Source organism: Eptesicus fuscus, chromosome 12 (genome assembly GCF_027574615.1).
Source record: "Eptesicus fuscus isolate TK198812 chromosome 12, DD_ASM_mEF_20220401, whole genome shotgun sequence".
Classification (NCBI taxonomy): Eukaryota; Metazoa; Chordata; class Mammalia; order Chiroptera; family Vespertilionidae; genus Eptesicus; species Eptesicus fuscus.
In genome coordinates this window covers 2,891,241-2,909,360 of record NC_072484.1, presented here as the reverse complement: position 1 = coordinate 2,909,360, position 18,120 = coordinate 2,891,241, and the positions used below count along the sequence as shown (strand labels likewise).

General features: G+C 57.4%; 1 protein-coding gene across 1 annotated transcript in view; it reads left to right on the top strand.

The window, feature by feature from the left end:
• The window catches only part of PHACTR3 (phosphatase and actin regulator 3), a 143,995-nt gene extending 126,174 nt beyond the window's left edge, over positions 1 to 17,821 (top strand). The window contains exons 9-13 of the mRNA XM_008161302.3: positions 8,063 to 8,118; positions 12,570 to 12,631; positions 13,657 to 13,797; positions 15,339 to 15,415; positions 17,299 to 17,821. Of these exons, the coding sequence (XP_008159524.3) occupies positions 8,063 to 8,118; positions 12,570 to 12,631; positions 13,657 to 13,797; positions 15,339 to 15,415; positions 17,299 to 17,314 (352 nt within the window). The 3' untranslated portion in view covers positions 17,315 to 17,821. The remainder of the gene's footprint in view (positions 1 to 8,062; positions 8,119 to 12,569; positions 12,632 to 13,656; positions 13,798 to 15,338; positions 15,416 to 17,298) is intronic.
• The last annotated feature ends 299 nt before the right edge of the window (positions 17,822 to 18,120 follow it).

Below are 18,120 nucleotides of genomic sequence, written 5' to 3'. Positions count from 1 at the left end.
GGCTAGGCAGATCGAAGGAGCAAGGAAGGAGCAAGCAAACAGGTGCACACGCGAGCGAGACACGTTCCTTGTCGGGTCGCAGCCATCTCCAAAGCAGTGTGATCGAGGCCACACAGGGAATTGTCCTGTGCCCCACACACCTGCTGTCCAGTGCTGGGCCGGGCCGCGTGGCCGTTGTGGCAAGCTGAGGAAGACGGGGAGAGGGTAACGCTGAGGGTCCTTGGGTGACGTGGACAGCTAGGCTGTCCCCTCCTCAGGGATGACTTCCGCCACGACATTTCCGCTCAAGGACAGACACTTCTGAGCAGCCTCTGTGTGCCCCTGTCAGTATCAGGTCCTGGGGAAGGAGGAGGAACCAAGTGGATGTGGGCACGGCCTTCAGGACAAGCACAGGGAGGAGGCCAAGGTGAACAAGGGCAGGTGACGTGCACAGGTTCGGGGCATGTGGTCGGGGACACAGGGAGTGCTTCTAACAGGCCCTGGGCACGGGCGCTACTGGGGCCTCAGGAGGTTACCAGCCCCCCTCGCTGGGCTGGTGGGGGTCCATGTCCGCAGGCGTTGCTGGGTAGGTGATGCTGTTTCTTTAAAATCCGGGACAGATCGGAGTTTGAGTCTTTCTGTGCCGCGGTATCTTTTGTCCAGGATGCTCTTGCTGACCCGCGTTGTTGGGCCTCTGCCTTGTGCCTCAGGCACTGGACTGGACCCCACCCCACCATTGCCCCCAGACTTGCTGAGGTGGGACAGGCACCATGGGAGACCCCGGGGAGGAGCTTCTTGGCCCGCAGGGGGCTGTCAGGCTTCCCGAGGTGATGGGCCGAGAGTGGAGCCCGTGGGGCGGGGCCTCTGCCCAGGAGACCTGGCCCAGGCAGGAGGGAAGGCCAGGGAAGGCCTGGTGGGGGGCCACCTGTGCAAAAGCTCGGAGGTGGGGATGCAGTGACTGAGGAGGGACGGAGGCCGGGGCCGTGGGCGGTGAAGGCGGGAGGCAGGGCCGGGTACCCGCGGGCGCTCCATGAGTGTGTGCACCGCCAACCACATGGTCTCCGTGCCAGGGCACAGGCAGTGGGTGCTTCCTTGCTGTTTCACGGTTTGAGATCAGAATAAGGGACAGATGTACCTGGTGAAAACGAAACCGTAATCTCACCCCCACCCGCCACACCCTCCACCCAGAGGCAGCCGCTGTTACAAACTGTGGTGCTTGCAACCGCTCCAACGCTGACACGAGTGGGAACATCCACGAGGCACTTAGCTGACTCGCCCCTGCTGCCGAGTGGCCTGTCACCTGGAGGGGGCCACAGTCCCCTCGGGAGGCGGGCAGACCTCCCTCGTGGGCCCGGAAGCGGATGAAAGGAGAAATCACAAGCATGATGTGCTCATGCTCTGAACAGCTGGCTTGCACCCTCTGAGCTGGAATCCAGCATGTCTCATGTGGGGTGTCCTCGTGTGAGATACTGGGGGCATCGTCTGCGGCTTCTAGGGGCGGCTCTTGGAGACAAGGGAGACTTTAAGGACACTCGGAAGCCACCTACGCAGCACCTTCCGAGTTGTACGGTTTCCTGGCTCCCACACGCTTTCCTCCCACACAGGCCGACGGAGTATTCTAGCTTCTTGCCTTGACTGGCTCCAGGGCCTTCCACTCAGTTCCCCTGGAATGGACATGCAGAGGCTGAATGAACTCACCTGACCATAGGCACAAGCAGGCCAGGGAACAGTGGACCCGTGCCGCCTCCGGGGAGCCCAGGCGGGCAGGGGCGCATGGGGGGCGCATGGGGGGGGGGGGGGGCTGGTGTTCCATGCGGACTGGGCGTTGGTTAACCTGAAGCTGAGTGAGCAGCGGTAACTTGAGAGAAGGAGGCTGTGTCGGTCAGACAGCAGAGACAGAACCAGCAGGAGATGAACTAGAGATTATCATAGGGTGTGGGCTTAGGCTGCTGTGCGACCGGCTAGGCAGGTCCGGGATCCTGGGGCTGGGCCATCGGGAAAGGCCGGACCCCGGCGGCCACAAAGGCCACAAAACAGAAAATATGCACTGAGAGCAAATAGTGCAGAGAGCAGTTGGCTACTTCAGCTGAGCAGTCAGGGCAGGCTTCCTGGAGGAGGAGATGTTTAGGCTGAGCCATGGGGAAGTCTAGAGAGGGAACAGCACAGGTAGAAGCTCTGAGGGAGGAATAAGCTTGGCATGCAGTGTGATCAAAAGAAGCCATGGTGGGAGGAAGTGGGAGAGGGAGGGGGAGCCCCAGCAGCAGAGGGGCAGCCGGGCCTGGGCATTCAGCAGGTTTTCTGCCCAGGCCCCCGGTCCGTGTGAGCCAGGACCTCACTGAGTTCCTGCCAGCAGGCCAGAGGGCAGCAGCCCGGCCCAGGCCATCGTGGGGCCGGTGTCTTGGTTCTGGGCTGGACTGGCAGCTGGGCCCAGAGGAGGCCAAGCAGGGCATTGGGGACCCCATGGGCCCTTCCTGTGCGAGCTCCCCCTGCAGCCCCGCCGGCTCTCCTGGCCCCTGGAAGGGCTTTCTCCAGCACTGCCCCTCCCTGCCTCAGCCATGGTCTGTGATGGTTACTTAGGCCTCAGGCCTCTGGCTCCTCTCCTTCACCCCCCAGTGCTCTGGGACTCCCACACCTGCCTTCCACCTTCAAACTGGGCTTGGGGCAGGGCGGGATGGGAAGGGGCGGGGCATGGAGCAGGCAGGAAGGGGTGGGGCGGGCCAGAGTGGCCAGTGAAATTCCCTCTCTCCACCGGACTGAGAGTAGGAAGTACCTCTGACACGTAGGCACGTGTCTGTCCTGAGAGCCTGCGGCCGGCCGCCCTCCCGCAGGGCCAGCCTTTTGGCCTGCGTGACCCGCTGCCGGCCTGCACACTGGGGCCAACCCCAGCAGAGAGACGAGGCTGGGCTCCAGGGCTCCGTGCTCGGATGTGGTGGTGCTGTGCCACGGGGTTCCACGTGCATCCATCCTGCCATTCTCGCCACCAACCTGCAAGGGGGACTGTGGTCTCCTGCTTCTGGGCACACAGACTGACTGCTTTGGCAGGGGAGGGCTGGGGCCCACCCCAGAGCCCAGCCTGCCCCGCCTGCAGTGCGCCCGCCTGGAAGGCGGGCCCTCAGGCCAGCAGGGGAGAGCCCAGGCCTGTGAGTATCTCACTTCCTGGGTGTCAGGAAGCCCACAGTTGGTGGTGAGAGAAGGCGTGTCCCAGAGCAGGTGAGGTGTCTACCCCAGGGTTCAGGGTTGGGGCAGCATCCCTTGGCCTTGGCGGACCTGAGGAGGCCGAATGGGTTGTCCCTCTTCCCCGCCACCCTTCCGCCATCTCCCAGGCCTGCCCACTCGCCCCTGGTTACCTGCTGGCCCTGACAGTGCCCCAGGGGACCCCTTCTCTGAACCCTGCACTCCGCACGGCTTGTGTCTGGCAGGAGGAATCACTGTTGAATGGAGTGTGATGCAGCCCCCTGAGGAACCCCTTCCCAGGCAGGCTCCCTGGTGACTCCAGGCCGTGGGAGTGGGGCTGTCTGTTGCTCTGAGGCTCCGCTCTCCAGGAAGGCAGTCTGCCTGTGTGCGAGCTGCTGCTGGGCCCGGCTCCCCGCTGCCGTGGCCTCCGCCCAGGAGGAAGTGGGGAGGGGGCGCGTGCACCCAGTGGGGGAGGCCCGGGCTGGGCATGTTCTGGATCCCTCAGTGCCCCTGGGCTAATGGGCCAGGGGATGGTAGGTTCAGATATGGGAGCTGTTATCCTGGGTGACCCCCTCCCCTCCCCCAGACAGATGGCAGGGCTGGGACTCAAATTTGGACTCAGTGCCCCTGGGTGGCCTCAGTGCTGGTCCCAGGGAAATTTGACAGCCTGAGAAATGTGGATGGGACAGCGCATCATCTATTCTCCAGAAACCCACTCCAAGGTCCCAGCCACCCAGCTGTCAGGGGTCCTCTCTTCATCCTCGGACACCTCCCAGGTCCTCTCCTCCATCCTCAGTCACTTCCCGGGTCCTCTCCTCCATCCTCAGTCACCTCCTGGGTCCTCTCCTCCATCCTCGGTCACCTCCCGGGTCCTCTCCTTCATTGTTAGTCACCTCCCGGGTCCTCTCCTCCATCCTCAGTAACCTCCTGGGTCCTCTCCTCCATCCTCGGACACCTCCCAGGTCCTCTCCTCCATCCTCAGTCACCTCCCGGGTCCTCGCCTCCATCTTCAGTCACCTTCCGGGTCCTCTCCTCCATCTTCAGTCACCTTCCGGGTCCTCTCCTCCATCCGCGGTCACCTCCCGGGTCCTCTCCTTTATCCGCAGTCACCTCCCGTCCTGTCCTCCATCCATATCCCGGGTCTCCACCTTCCCCGGTCACCACCCGGGTCTCCTCCATCCTCGGTCACCTCCCAGGTCTCCTCCATCCTCGGTCACCTCCTGGGTCTCCTTCATCCTCAGTCACTTCCCGGGTCCTCTCCTCCATCCCCAGTTACTTCCTGTCCTCTCCTGCATCCCCGGTCACCTCCCATTCTCTCCTCCATCCCCAGTTACTTCCCATCCTCTCCTCCATCCCTGGTCACCTTTCGGGTCCTCTCCTTTATCCCTGGTCACCTTCTGGGTCTCCTCCATGTCTGGTCACTTCCATCCCCGGTCACCTCCCGTCCTCTCCTCCATCCTTAGTCACCTCCCGGTTCTCCTCCATCCTCGGTCACCTCCTGGGTCTCCTCCATTCCTGGTCACCTCCGGGTCTCCTCCATTCCCAGTCACCTCCATGCTCGGTCACCTCCCGTCCTCTCCTCCATTCTCCGTCACCTCCCGGGTCTCCTCCATCCTCAGTCGCCTCCCATCCTCAGTCACCTCCCAGGTCTTCTCCTCCATCCTCGGTCACCTCCCAGGTCTCCTCCATTCTTGGTCACCTCCTGTCCTCTCCTCCTTTCCCGGTCACCACCCGGGTCTCCTCCATCCTCGGTCACCTCCGGGTCTCCTCCATCCCCGGTCACCTCCCGCCCTGTCCTCCATCCTTGGTCACCTCCCATCCTCTCCTCTATCCCCGGTCACCTTCTGGGTCTCCTCCATCCCCAATCACCTCCCGGTTCTCCTCCATCCCCGGTCTCCTCCCATCTTCTTCTCTGTCCTCTGTCTCCTACCGAGTCTCCTCCATCCTTGGTCACCTCCTGGGTCTCCTCCATTCCTGGTCACCTCCGGGTCTCCTCCATCCCCGGTCACCTCCATCCTCGGTCACCTCCCGTCCTCTCCTCCATTCTCCGTCACCTCCCGGGTCTCCTCCATCCACAGTCGCCTCCCATCCTCTCCTCCATCCTCGGTCACCTCCCGGGTCTCCTTCGTCCCCATTCACCTCCCAGGTCTTCTCCATCCTCGCGATGGAGGGTCATGTACAGAGTGGGCTTCACTCAAAATCTGAGCAGAGGAGAGGCAAGGGGGGCCTAGTGAGCCACTGGGGGTCCCATGTCTCCAGGTGACTGCCCCCCACACATGCCACCCCTTACCCTGCCCTTCTCCAGGTGCTCCATACCTGTACCTCCTGTTCAAGTCCCAGGCCAGTCTGCAAGGTGCCGGTCCCTAGCCCCTGCATCCCCACCACTTCGGTGCGCTCAGGTGGGCCCAGGCTGGGAGACGGCAGGTGCCTCTCTACCTTCCTTTCTTTTCTCAGTCTCTCCTACCCCACGTGCCCTGTTGGGTTCCTCCTCATGGCCTGGTCCCCACTGAGATGCATGGTTGCTTGTGTGACAATAGAGTCAGTGTGTCTTCCCTAACCCCCAATCCTGCGTGCCCTGAGGGCAGGCCTGGGCAGCTCCTCTGCCACCTCCCCCCTGCCAGGCCTGTCACCAGTGCTCACGAGACACCCGGTGGAGGAAGGTTGCCTTACCCCATTGCAGCTCCGTGAAGCGGGTCCCAGGTTCAGGGTGGTCCTCCTGGGGCGGTGAGTATAGCTGGGAGCTCTGGACTTGCTTGATTCCCTTCATGCTGGTCCCTTCCCTTCCCGCTGACCTGAAGGAACTCACCTGGAGGGCTCGGGTCCTCTCCCCCAGCCAGCCCTGGGCTCCTGGGCTCCCTCTGCTCACCACTGAGCACCTGAGGCTGCAGCCGCCCAGATGATGCCCCTTCTAGCTCCCTCACAGGTGCCCTGAGGCCTGCTCTCAGCCTGGGACCCACCCTCCCCCCACCTCGGCCTGGAGGGGCCCAGCAGCCAGCCCAACCTGCTCTGAGGGGCAGGACTCCTCCTTTCTGAGATGTCTGAATTGGATGACAGGCCTTTCTGGGAACTCTAGTCGACCCCGGCAACTTACAGGTTACGTTTTCTTGACACTATATCCCAAGACAAAATGCCGACTCCCAAGCACCTGTTACGGACCCTTTGATGTGTTACCCCCTTCAGTTCTTGCCTCTGGGAAGAGGTATTATTGCTCCTCATCTTGAAGGAGACAAGCTTCCAGCAAGGAAAAGGCTCTTTGGTGGCCACGTCCACAGAGGTTTGGGGGCGTCTCAGGTTTGAGGAAGTATGTGGCCTCCCTCCTCAGGCGTCCCTGTGGGCCCCCTGCTGGTCAACTGGCAGTCAGGAGGCACCAGGCTGTCCTTACGGATTCTCTGCAACTTGGTGGACGTCTCCTCTTCCGTGAAGCCTGCCTTGATCGCCCACCCTCCTTCCTCCTGAGGACAAGCCCAGCACATGCGCAGTTAGGAGACACTGTCTAGAGGGGTGATCTTCCCAGGGCCACCGCCTCCTCTTTGTGGGGTCCCAGCAGTAAGGATCTCCCCTGAGACCCCCCATTTCATCTCCCCCATGACTGCTCTGTGGATTACTCTTGTTCATTTGTTTTCCGTTTGTCTGTCTCCCTCTGTAGACTGTGAGCTTCCCAAGGGCAGGGCAGGCTGCTCGTGGGCCTCCCTGTGCCCTGGGGCTTGGGACAGTGCCTGGCACTGGGCACATGCTCCACGGTCATGCTCAGAGCGCCTGAGTGAGTGGCATTTGGGGAATCTGAGCAGGCTGAGGGAGCCCCACCCACTGAGCGAGGCTTCATGCTCCTGGTCCTGGACAGATCTGGACTTGTGGGGGCCAGTTCCTGTCGCCTCAGCCATCAAGTCAGGGTGTGCATGCAGCCACCCACCGAGCCAGGCTTCCCGCAGCCCCCAGGGGCCACCCAGCAAACTGTCCTGTTTGAGTGGAGGGAGGAGACTCGTGCCCTGGGGACGCCCTGGGCTTTGTGCTGGGACAGGGTTATAAATAGCAGACAAGTATTTCTGGGGGCAGCATCCTGTTTGGGGCAAAGCATTGTGCCCCAGTGGCTGAAAGATCCGGACCTGGGGGCTCTGGCTGTGGCCCAAGCACAATGTTATTGGAGTTACAGAACCAGTTGGAGCTTGGCATTGGTTTCGGCTAATTACGCCTCCTTCTCCTGACAAGCCTTGTATTTATTTGTGTTCGGGGGCTGCATCCTGCAAGCCCGCCATGAGAAGCCCTTGAGAGGAAATAATAATGTGTCCTCCGGTCGCAGAAACACTGGTCGGGGCGGGGCGCGTGGGGCGGGCTGCGCACCCGGAGATCCCGCAGGCGCTGGGCCGGCGCCCTCCCCGGGCTGTGGGCTCCCGGCAGAGGCGGAGGCGGGGCGCGCTCAGTCACGCTGGCGCGAGGCTGGTTCGGCGGCAGGAGCGCAGGAGCCACCGGAGGGGCAGGCGCAGGTGTCCGGGACCCAGGGGAGGTTGCTGCTCCTGCAGAAGCTGAGGCGGGCGCCCCTCCCTCCCACCGGCTGGCAGCCTTTCCTGCGCGGATCTCCCTGCTTGCGGCTCAAACGCGCGTCCCTCCCGGACCCTCAGGACCGCCAGGCTGGGCGCGGATCTGGACATGGGGAACCGCCCCTGGAGAGGGGGCGCCTGTGCCTCCCCCGATCCCCCCAGCGGCCCTTGACAGCGGGGACCTCCCTCCCATGGGGAGGTCTGACTGGACCTTCTGGCAAGAGGCCACCACCAGAGGTCCCCTTCTCTCCTGCAGCTTTTGGGGAGCGATCTGGAGGGGTGCACCAGACACCTCCGACCTCGAGGACCCCGTGGAAGGTGGACTCCGCAGGGGCCGCTATGGTGCACAATGTGATTCTGGTGTTTTTCCGCAGACGGCTGAGCCAGAGACCCGCTGTGGAGGAGCTGGAGAGGAGAAACATCTTGAAACGTGAGTAGCTGAGTCCCCCGCCCCAGCAGCCCCTGCACCTGTGCTGAGCCGGGGCGGGACCAGCGGGCGCTGTCCCCTGGTGCCCCCCTTCTCGCAGCCCAGCTCCTCTGTGTCCTCAGGGAAGATTGCAAGCCCCGGGGAGAGTCGGTGTCCCCAGAAGCACCCCCTTAAAATCCGGGGAGAGCGCCTCCTGGCACAGGGGAAGGTGCCCGGGTGGGGCCATTAGTCCTGGGTTTCAGGCAGGTTCCCGGCAGATTTGAATGGGGCTCCTTTGCGATGGCCACAGACTCACAGGCAGCGCAGAGCGTGTGGTAACCCACGGGACACGCCCCCGCCACACCTGGGGCACAAGCCACGGCTCAAAGGAAGAGTGCAGCAGTGCGGCCGGGCCGGGAGGCGTGTGCCATCGCCGTGTCCCGGCTCGGTGTGCGGTGTGCACGGCCGTCTCAGTCTCGTCACTGCGAGGGGGGACCCTTCGGAAAGCGCTCTCAGCCAGGTCTTCATCGCGGCTCCACAGGCTTTCCTTTTCAAAGCATTTTCTGCAAAGAGTGGCTTCTCGGGCCTGGATTCTAAGTGTTTCCATTTCGTCTCCTCTCTCTGTGATGAGCACTGCAGACATTCTCTGAGTTTGGTTTTTGACCCGTGAGCATCTTTTCACAAAGTTACTGCCTTCCAGTCAGAAAGCAGCCGCAGGGCCTGGCTCTGGGGCCTGAGTCCCACCGGGTTTCTGCCCGGCCTTTGCTCAGTCAGTCTGCTCCTTAGAGACAATTAGAAACGTTTAACCTCAACATTAAGACTTCTTTGTTTTATTTTTTAAACATAAGCCATGACAACTACGTTCTCTATTGTGAGTGCTAGGATGCATGGGAGGACATACAGAAAAGCTTTAAATGCTCTAGCCAGTTTGGCTCAGTGAATAGAGCATCGGCCTGTGGACTGAAGGGTTCTAGGTTCGATTTCGGTCAAGGGCACATGCCCAGGCTGTGGGCTTGATCCCCAGTGGGGGGCGTGCAGGAGGCAGCCAATCAAGGATTCTCTCTCATCACTGATGTTTCTATCTCTCGCTCCCTCTCCCTTCCTCTCTGAAATCAATAAAAAAAATATTTTAAAAAAACAGAAAATCTTTTTGTTGGTAACATGCTCAGTCACGTGGCCAGCTGAAGGAATCAGATATTAGGTTTGGCTCAACAGTGGTTGAGCATCGACCTATGAACCAGGAGGTCATGGTTGGATTCCCGGTCAGGGCACAGGCCCGGGTTACAGGCTCCATCCCCAGTGTGGGGTGTGCAGGAGGCAGCTGACCAATAATTCTCTCTCATCACTGATGCTTCTACCTCTCTTCCTCTCCCTTCCCCTCTGAAATGGATAAAAATATTTTTAAAAAAATATTAGGTTACCAATTTTTTTTTTTAATCCTGACCTGAGGATATTTTTCCGTTGATTTTTAGAGAGAATGGAAGAGAGAGGGAAAGACAGAGAGAAATACCGATGTGAGAGAAACACATCCATTGGTTGCCTACTGCACGTGCCCGGACCAGGTCCCAGGCCAGGGAGGAACCTGCAACGGAGGTACATGCCCTTGACCAGAATCGAACCTGGGACCTCTCAGTCCACAGGCTGATGCTCTCTCCACCGAGCAAAACCAGCTAGGGCAGGTTACCAAGTATTTGAATTTTTAAAAAGTAAGTCCCTCATCTATAAAGCTCATAAGTCACAGATGTCCTGAAGTAACAGTTCAAGACGTGAATGGCACAAGTTAAAGACCAGACTCAGAGGGGTCTGCTGCCCACGGCCAGTGGAGCCTTTGTCCAGGGACCGCTCCCCGGCCGTGGTGACCTGTCCCTGCGGTGGCGGCCTGCCCGGGGCCACCAGCCAGCGCTCCTGACTGTGTGGTCTTTGCCAATCACCGGGCAGCCTCACGAAGAGGGTCGGTGCTCAGTGACTAGAGCCGGCGAGGTGACGGACTGCGCCGACCCTCTGTGCGCAGGGAAGGAAGGCGTGGGTCTCCCGCACGTGGCCTTGGAGTGCCGTCCCTCCTCGCCCTGGAAGCAGCGCCTGTGCCTGCAGCTCGGAGCCTCTCGCACCCTGAGCCGCCCTGCTGTCTGCGGGGACTGTTTGTTCCGGGAGGGTGAGAGCAGTCAGGCCTCTGGTCAGGGAGGAGCCTCGCACTCACAGGCTTCCCGGGCTCCTGCTGTCTGCCATTTCTGCGCAGGTTCTGCGCCTCCCGTTGCGTGGGCTCCCCTCGGAGGGTTGCAGGACTGAGGGCAGGAACACTCGGAGCTCTGCCTGCATCCTCAGGGTACGGGAGCCAGCGACACCGTGGCCCCACCCTACAGGCGGCACCGAGAGCCCTGGTTCTGCCCTTGGCCCGCTCTGTGCAGGCTGCGGACTTGGTGCTGGTTTCGTTCCCTCGTTCCATCTTCACGGCAAAGTTGTGAGGCTTGCACGCCGTCCCCACTTTCAGGAGGAAGCTAGAACTCACGGGGTAGCAAGCAGGACTCCTTAACATGAGTGCTGGGGAGGGATGGAGCCCGAGTTCTCGCCCAGGTCTGTTGCCCACGCCCTCGCCGCTGCACCACGAGGGATACCACTGCCCTGCCAGCTTATCCCGTGGGAGTCCCCGCTCCCAGCACTATTTCCAGAGAATCTGGGAATGGAGGCTCCGATCAGGGCCTCTCGCCTCGGGTGAGCTCAGAGATCCCCAAGCCCTTGGCTGAGTGAGCTCAGGCAGAGCTCAGGCAGGAGGAATGCAGATAGGTGCGTGGACCGATGCTTGGTTGCCCGTGGTCGATCAGCTCGCAGGGGCCATAAGGGGCGGGGAAAGGAAGGGCTTCGTGGAGGTGGTGGCAGCTGAGCCCTGGCCCTGCCGCTCTCGCAGACCCGCTCCCCTGGCACCTGCAGTGCTCGGTCCACGCACGTGTCTGCAGACCTTGGTGACAATGCCGACCACGTTCACAATTGGAAAAAGAAAGATCCAGTTTGTCTCGGAGTTTCTGACAGAGGCTGTCCTGATTGTCCGCGCCTGGACAATTAGTGTGGCTTCGTCATTGAAACCCCTCCTGGTTGGCCTTACGTGTGATCCTCCTGCATGTCCCCCTAATTGTGTTACCAGCTTTCTGATTAGAGGTGGTTTCTTCTGGTTTATTTCTTGGATTCCCTTTTATAAAACACCTAAATGCAGGATGATGCTTCCTTTTAATATATATATGTATTGATTTCAGAGATGAAGGGAGAGGGATCGAGATAGAAACATCAATGATGAGAGAGAAACATCGATTGGCAGCCTCCTGCATGCCCCACACGGGATCAAGCCTGCAACCGGGTGTGTGCCCTGGCCAGGAATCAAACCATGACCTCCTGGTTCATAGGTTGATGCTCAAACACTGAGCCATGCCAGCCACGCAATGCTTTCTTTTAAAAAATAAAAAAAAATAAAACATATAGGCCAGTGGCTAATACATGTGATCTCTGTCTACCCAATTCCCCAAATGCATGATGTTTGAAATGCTTTAAAGGAAGGCAGATCATGTGACATTACATTACGTGCAAGCCACGGGGTTCCCTTTCTGGAACCTGGGGGCGTTTCCAGGAGCTGAGAGGAGCCCAGGAGCCGTGGCTTTATTTAGCAGCAGAGCGCCAGAAATAGGGCATCCATCACCTCGTATCCTAGGGCGAGGCAGAGGTTTCCACTACACCTCAGCATCCGCTCTATTTTTAGCTCTCACGGGGAGCTGTGAGCGCTGCTGAGTGCTTAGTCGCACTGGGGAGCAGAGCCAATTTTGGTGAGAGACGGCCCCTTTAAGAGGGGTGTTGCGGTGTCGCGTGAGAGTTACGGCTCCTGCCAGCAGTCAGCTGGTTCTGGGTGTGTTTGCATTGGAAATACCCTTGAAAATATAAATTCCAGGCAAGCATATGTTGCCCAGACTCTGAAGAGGGTGTTCCTCGGCTTATATTGCTTGGCTAAAAATAAAAGTATGTCTGTCTAGTAAGTGGAAAGGAAAAAAAAGCAATCCCAGTTCTATTAGTATTCATTCATTGATGCATGTGTGTGAACGTGTTATAGATAACTTACCCCTCTACGCGGTCTGCTTGCCGCCTGTCCCGTGGATGTAAAGCTGCCCACAGGGGAGCGGGGTGGAGGGGAGCTGCTGCCCGTGTGCCCTGCCGACGGCCCGGAGCAGCAGCAGCGTAGTTACTGTGACCCGGGGGCCGGGGGCGGGACGATGGCGGAGCTTCCCTCCCACACGGTTCTGTGTGTCGGTGAGACCACGGTCTCCTGAGCAGTTACCGGCAACGTGGAGAAAACGAAGTGTGCTGTGGACAGGTGTCACCTGCCAGATGGCCATGAGAGCCCATCCGCGGCCAGAGATGGACAGCCAGGTGCCCTGCCCGCGGGGAGAGGAGGGTCTCACCTGTGCTTCCCCTTCTTTCCCGTTTTCAACCTTTCACAGAAAGGAACGACCAGACAGAGCAGGAGGAGAGAAGAGAGATCAAGCAGAGGCTGACGAGGAAGGTACTGGAGTTAAGCATCCTGTCTGCTGAATGTGACGGTGAACGGTGGCGCGAGGGAGCTGGGCTGGCGCTGACCCTGCGTGGTCCTGAGCGCCGGCTTCCGGCACAGCGAACGCGCTCAGCAGGCGCTGGAGACGCGGTCCTAGTGCGTGCGTGCCCGCTCGCGCTGCCATCCTCACCCAGGGCCGGCTTGCAGGCAGGACCATCCGGATGGCCTGTCCCTTTGCTTCCCGGGAGCCAGGCGTGGGCTGGGCGTTCCCTCGCTGAAGGGGCTTTTTACACGATGCCCAGGAAAGCACACCTGATGTCAGGGTTTGGGTTACCTTTAGACTCTCTGGAAACCTTGAATTTGTGTAGAAGCCCCTGACGGTAGAAAACGCCATCAGCCCTGAGGGCTTGGGTGTGGGACTCTGTTAGATTAAAGCTTGCTGAGGCCCATATTGGTAAACTCTGCACACTGGGCCTTTTAGAACCCAGATCCTCTCTAAATTCACATGTGCTGGCGTTTCCCTTTCTGCTGCCTCCACTGGGCTCCCTAATAGTGACAATAATAATAAGATCAATAATAAAATCTTGTCCTGCTTGGAGAGAATACCCTTCCCTAACTTGAGCTTGACTTACGAATACTAGTTGTAGTTAGCACTTTATCTTTAACTTTTTTAAAAAGCTTATCTAATGAGAGTTGAAAAGAAGCCGCTTCTGCCCTAAAATGTATGCGTAAATTCATCAGCCCACCCCTGAGCCTGTGCTATATGCACGCTGGGAGGTGACAGGAGGGCTGGGCCGTTAGACGCATAATCTAAACCAGCGGTCACCACCCGGTGGTCCGCGGACCCATGGTGCTCCAGGAGGCCCGAAAGCTTGGCGACCACCGATTCTAACCCTTCTCCTCAGAGATGGTTTGCATTGGGGTGAGAGTTCTCAGTGGCAGTTTTCTGTTCCCTTTGAACATGTGCTGTTTGTTCCAAGTACTTCAGGAAAGCGAGTTTGGCACAGGTCCCTCACGGTGATGACCTTTTATTGTAGCTTAATCAGAGACCCACCGTGGATGAACTGAGAGACAGGAAAATTCTGATACGATTCAGTGATTACGTGGAAGTGGCCAAAGCCCAGGACTACGACAGACGGGCGGACAAGCCCTGGACGAGGTTGTCGGCGGCAGACAAGGTACCGCCTGAACTGGTCGGGGGCGGTTGTGGGCAAGGGCACCGGCGCCACGCGGGGAGTGTGTTCTCGCCGTGGGCCGTCAGCTGTGACATAACGCTATGCCTTCACCGGATGTTGGCTTCACAGAGGCACCTGGATCAGGGCTGTGTTCTCAATTAGGGGACCGGTTGGCAATGTTTGGAGATATTTTTAGTGTCACCAGTGGGGGCGCTACTGTGTCTAATGGGAGGAGTCTCTGCTGTGGGCTGTCCTGTGCACCGGGCTCCTGGACAGCCCACAGCAGAGACTCCTCCAGTCCCGTGTCAAGAATGTGCGAGCAGAGACCCGAGTCTGGGGATGAATCAGAGGTAGGCAGGGCTGGGTGACAGGCTTACAGAAAGCCAGCTGCAGGGGGCAGGGGGGAGGAGAGGCCCAGGAGGCATGGAGGAGAGCTTACCTACAGGCAGAGGTGGCTCTGGGTCCACCCTGGTCGGTCCCTCTGAGCGGCAGCCAGAGAGGCAGGAAGAAAGGAAGGGGGTCCCGGGGCTGTGAGGTGAGTGAGCCTCCACCAAGCCCTGACTCTGCCCTGTATTGAACCCCCTGTCAGCTATCGTTCCATGTAGTCCTCAAAAGAACCCTGTAAGAGGCGGCGCTACTACCCCTGAGCAGAGCTCGGCGCGCCATGGCCTGGCTGGAGTCAGACCGGCGGTGCCTGCCCTCTGCCCGCCTGCCCACCGCGCCCCTGCCTCTGACTCCTGCAGCCTTAGAAGAGGTTGGAAAGAGCGCCTGCAGCCAGGGAGCCTGTGGGGTTGCGAACTGTCCCTCCCCCTGTCTGTGCTGAGCGGGAATGCGAGTGGGTTTGCACCAATTTGGAGAAATGCAGACACGCGTGGACCGATGCTTGGCTGCCCCTGGTCCATCAGCTCGCAGGGGCCTGAAGGGGCGGGGAAAAGTGTCTGACAGCCACTGTGGCGGTGGGAGCAGCCCCCCTGGAGTCCTCCCCTCAGAGCCCGTCCTCACCCAGAGGCGGGCGTGCCTGCCGCTCCTGGTTCACCTGGCCCGGGAGGGTGGGCCTTGGGCGCTGGAGGAGGTCCAGGCGAGAGGCAGTGTCACCCACCAGCAATGACCGTGTCCCATTTCAAATGACACAAGACATCAGTGCACGCTGAATTAGAGTGACTCCTTCGTAAGTTTCCCGAAGCTGCACTTGGCGCACCATGGACGGGGTTCCTGCTGCGTCAGTGCCCTGCGCCCTGGAAGGTGTGGGCGCCCCGGCAGGTGTGGGCGCCCCGGCAGGTGTGGGCTCCCCCTGCGCCAGCTGCGCAGCCCGTGAGCTCCCTGCACCCTCCTCAGTCAGTCCTGGCCGCACTGGCTTGGTAGGGCCATGAAGATGAGTGAGAGTCTAAATCTGAGCAAAAAGGTGTTTCTTCCTTTCTGCTTAGGAACACATTCCCGAATCCCAGAAGGCAGCACTGTTAGCATGGGGTTAATCCATAGCCCTGACACAAGTTCCTATGTTAACTTGACTGGCCTGTGAACCAATGTGCTGTTTTTCATTCCAGGCAGCGATTCGTAAAGAACTCAATGAATACAAAAGTAACGAGATGGAGGTACACGCATCAAGCAAGCATTTGACAAGGTCAGATTTCTATTTGTGTGAGGTTCATACTTTATAACATGGTATTCATTAAAAAAGAAAGAAAAAGGCCACAAAGAAAGAACTCTGTGTTCAGGTAAACAAAGTCAGTGTTTGCAGAGAGCTGGATGGAACAGTCAGAACGCTCCTCCGCTCGGAAGGGCGTTCACTCCCAGGGTCCCTCCCCGGGCTGGCGAAGGGAGTGGTTATGTAGGACCGTATTGCAAGGCCATTGGCTAATCTACGTAGTTAATGTACATGTAAGAAAATTAGTCTCAAGGCAATGAAAGTAATTTGCTTATATATTTACTCACCCTCCTGGTATGCCTGACACTCCAGTTTACAGAGCTCCCTAGTTATCCGCTGGGAGTGCCGACACCCGCCCGTTCCCTTCCCCATCTCATTCACATTTACGGTCACATCTTTACACAAACTCACGCCCCCCCTCTGCTCAGAGGGCACTTACTTCCTCTGCAGATATTTGAGTACCTACTGTGTGCCAGCCTCATTCTAGGTGCGGAGGTGCAGGAGTGCCCATCCCCACAGAACGCACATTCTAATGGGAACACACTGGCCGGTTCTTCCAGAATCGGGACCTCCCAGTGAGGCGCATCTCTGCTCGGTCCATGTGATCCATTGAGATGACGCGGGGCTCTTGATGGAGAGTGGAGATCGGCTTCTCTTTGCTTGTGGGTTCTCTCAGCACCCCTTCTGTTCCGTGGCCACCACATGCAGTCCCCCTTTGAAGTTCTCATATGGCCTTCATCCCTCAGCAACAAGCCTTCCCCTTCCAAGCAGATGTTTTGTCCTCTCTCCCTTGGTCTAAAGATGCTCAAGCCCTGGATGCAAGGAGGAAGGAAAGCCTGCCTTAAACTAGAACAGTGGGTACCCCCCCCCCCCCCCCGTTTGTCACAGAGTGGCCACAGCGCTGTCATTTAGCAGGTTTACCCTGTAAGGCCAGCGTAGCTGTGGAACTGAGACCGGTGCCGTCCGATCCTGTCCTACCAGCCACTTGATGATGAAGATATTGAGGGAAGAAGAGGAGGCTGCGAGGGCAGGAGAAAATGAGGAAGTAGATAGTCTGTTTAAATTTTTTTGAAGTTTCCCCCAGGACTGATGTATATTTAGGAAGGAATGGATCATCTTGTTTTTGATTACTCAGAAATCAAAAACATTTAGGGAAGAAAGTCTCCAGTCACCGTTCAAAATTATTTTTAATGCTCAGTCTGTGTTAAAGGATGGAATTCCCACATGTTTTATGTATGGTAATGTAAAATATTTAATACATTTTCCCATCGTACTTATTAAAAGAAATGACTAAGAGATGTTTTTTTCTCTCCTAAGTTCTTGACAGCTGTCTCAGATGATGAGATTGTGAGAGTGAGCCCAAAACTTGGACATCAGGAAATAATTCTAAGATTTTTATACAACTGCATTTTAGGATTTACAGTCCACTTTTAAAAGTCTGAACAATATTTTTAGTCATATGAAGTTTTCTTAAGTGCATTAAAGCACAAACACATTACCAGTTGTAAAAGCAGGTAAAACTGTAACTCACTGTAATTTCCAGCAACTGGTCTCCTCAGCCCATTACTTCTGATTTGCAGTCCTGGCCTTTCTGAGTACATCCGGGATTTAGTGATCCGCTTTCCAATAGGTGTAAGGTAGTCTTGAGATGTCGGGGTATCAATCCTTTGTGGGTACGAGGGAGGCTGAGGGGTGGGGGGCCCCCTGAGGTGCTTCATACACTTAAACCAAAACAGGTTTTCCAGGTTGGACTAAAGAGACATTTTAAATAGCAAAAGATTTCTTTGTGGGAGGTTTTGGCAATTTCAACTTCAAAATGTATGACCTGAAATGATTGTGCTTTTTAAAATAATTTCTAGATTCCACAGGCCGTAGAGATTTTCTTCTGAGAAGAATCTGTGTTTAACTTTTGATACCAACACTGGATACTCATCAGGGGACTCTCCTGAATTCAACTCAAGACTCCCCGCTGTGTCGGGAGGAGCGAGCAGGCAGGGGAGGTCACCCTCGCTGCTCTCCGGACACGGACACGGACACGGACACGGACAGGTTTTGCTCTGGTGTCCAGGAGTGAGCTGCGGGGTCCTCAGAGACCCGGAGTAACTCTGCAGAAGAAAACTGTTGGTTGCCTTTGAGCCTTGTTTTCAGTTCTGCGGTGGACAGAGGGCGGAGATACGCAGGTGCAGGCTCGGCACTCCAGATCTCGGGCCTGAGGGCGTGTGACACGGCGTCGTTCTGTATTATGTTGAAAAGACATTTTTATTCCGATCATGATTGAGTTGAGAACTCTCTAAGTTCATGTTATACAAAATTATTTCCTGTATTATATTTCTCCTTTTTTTATATAATGTCTAACAGAAATACAGCTGCAACATTTTGATTCCTGTTAATTTTGTTCTTTAATTAAATGACTATTCATTGCAGGAAATTCACCTGGGCTTTACGTTTTCTTGGGGTTGGAATAGGAGTTTTGCCTGAACAGTAGTCTAAGAAACAAGTCAAGTTTTATTTCCAAGCCATCAGAATCCAAACACATAAGAGAGAATTCCAACTTCTATATTTTGTTTTATAAACTGTTAGGGCCTGTGGTTTGTGCCTTGGAAAATGAAACTGTTGTGTGTTGTTGTTTTTTTCAGATTAATTGAAATTTATGTATCACTGAGTAACCTAGAAATAAGTAC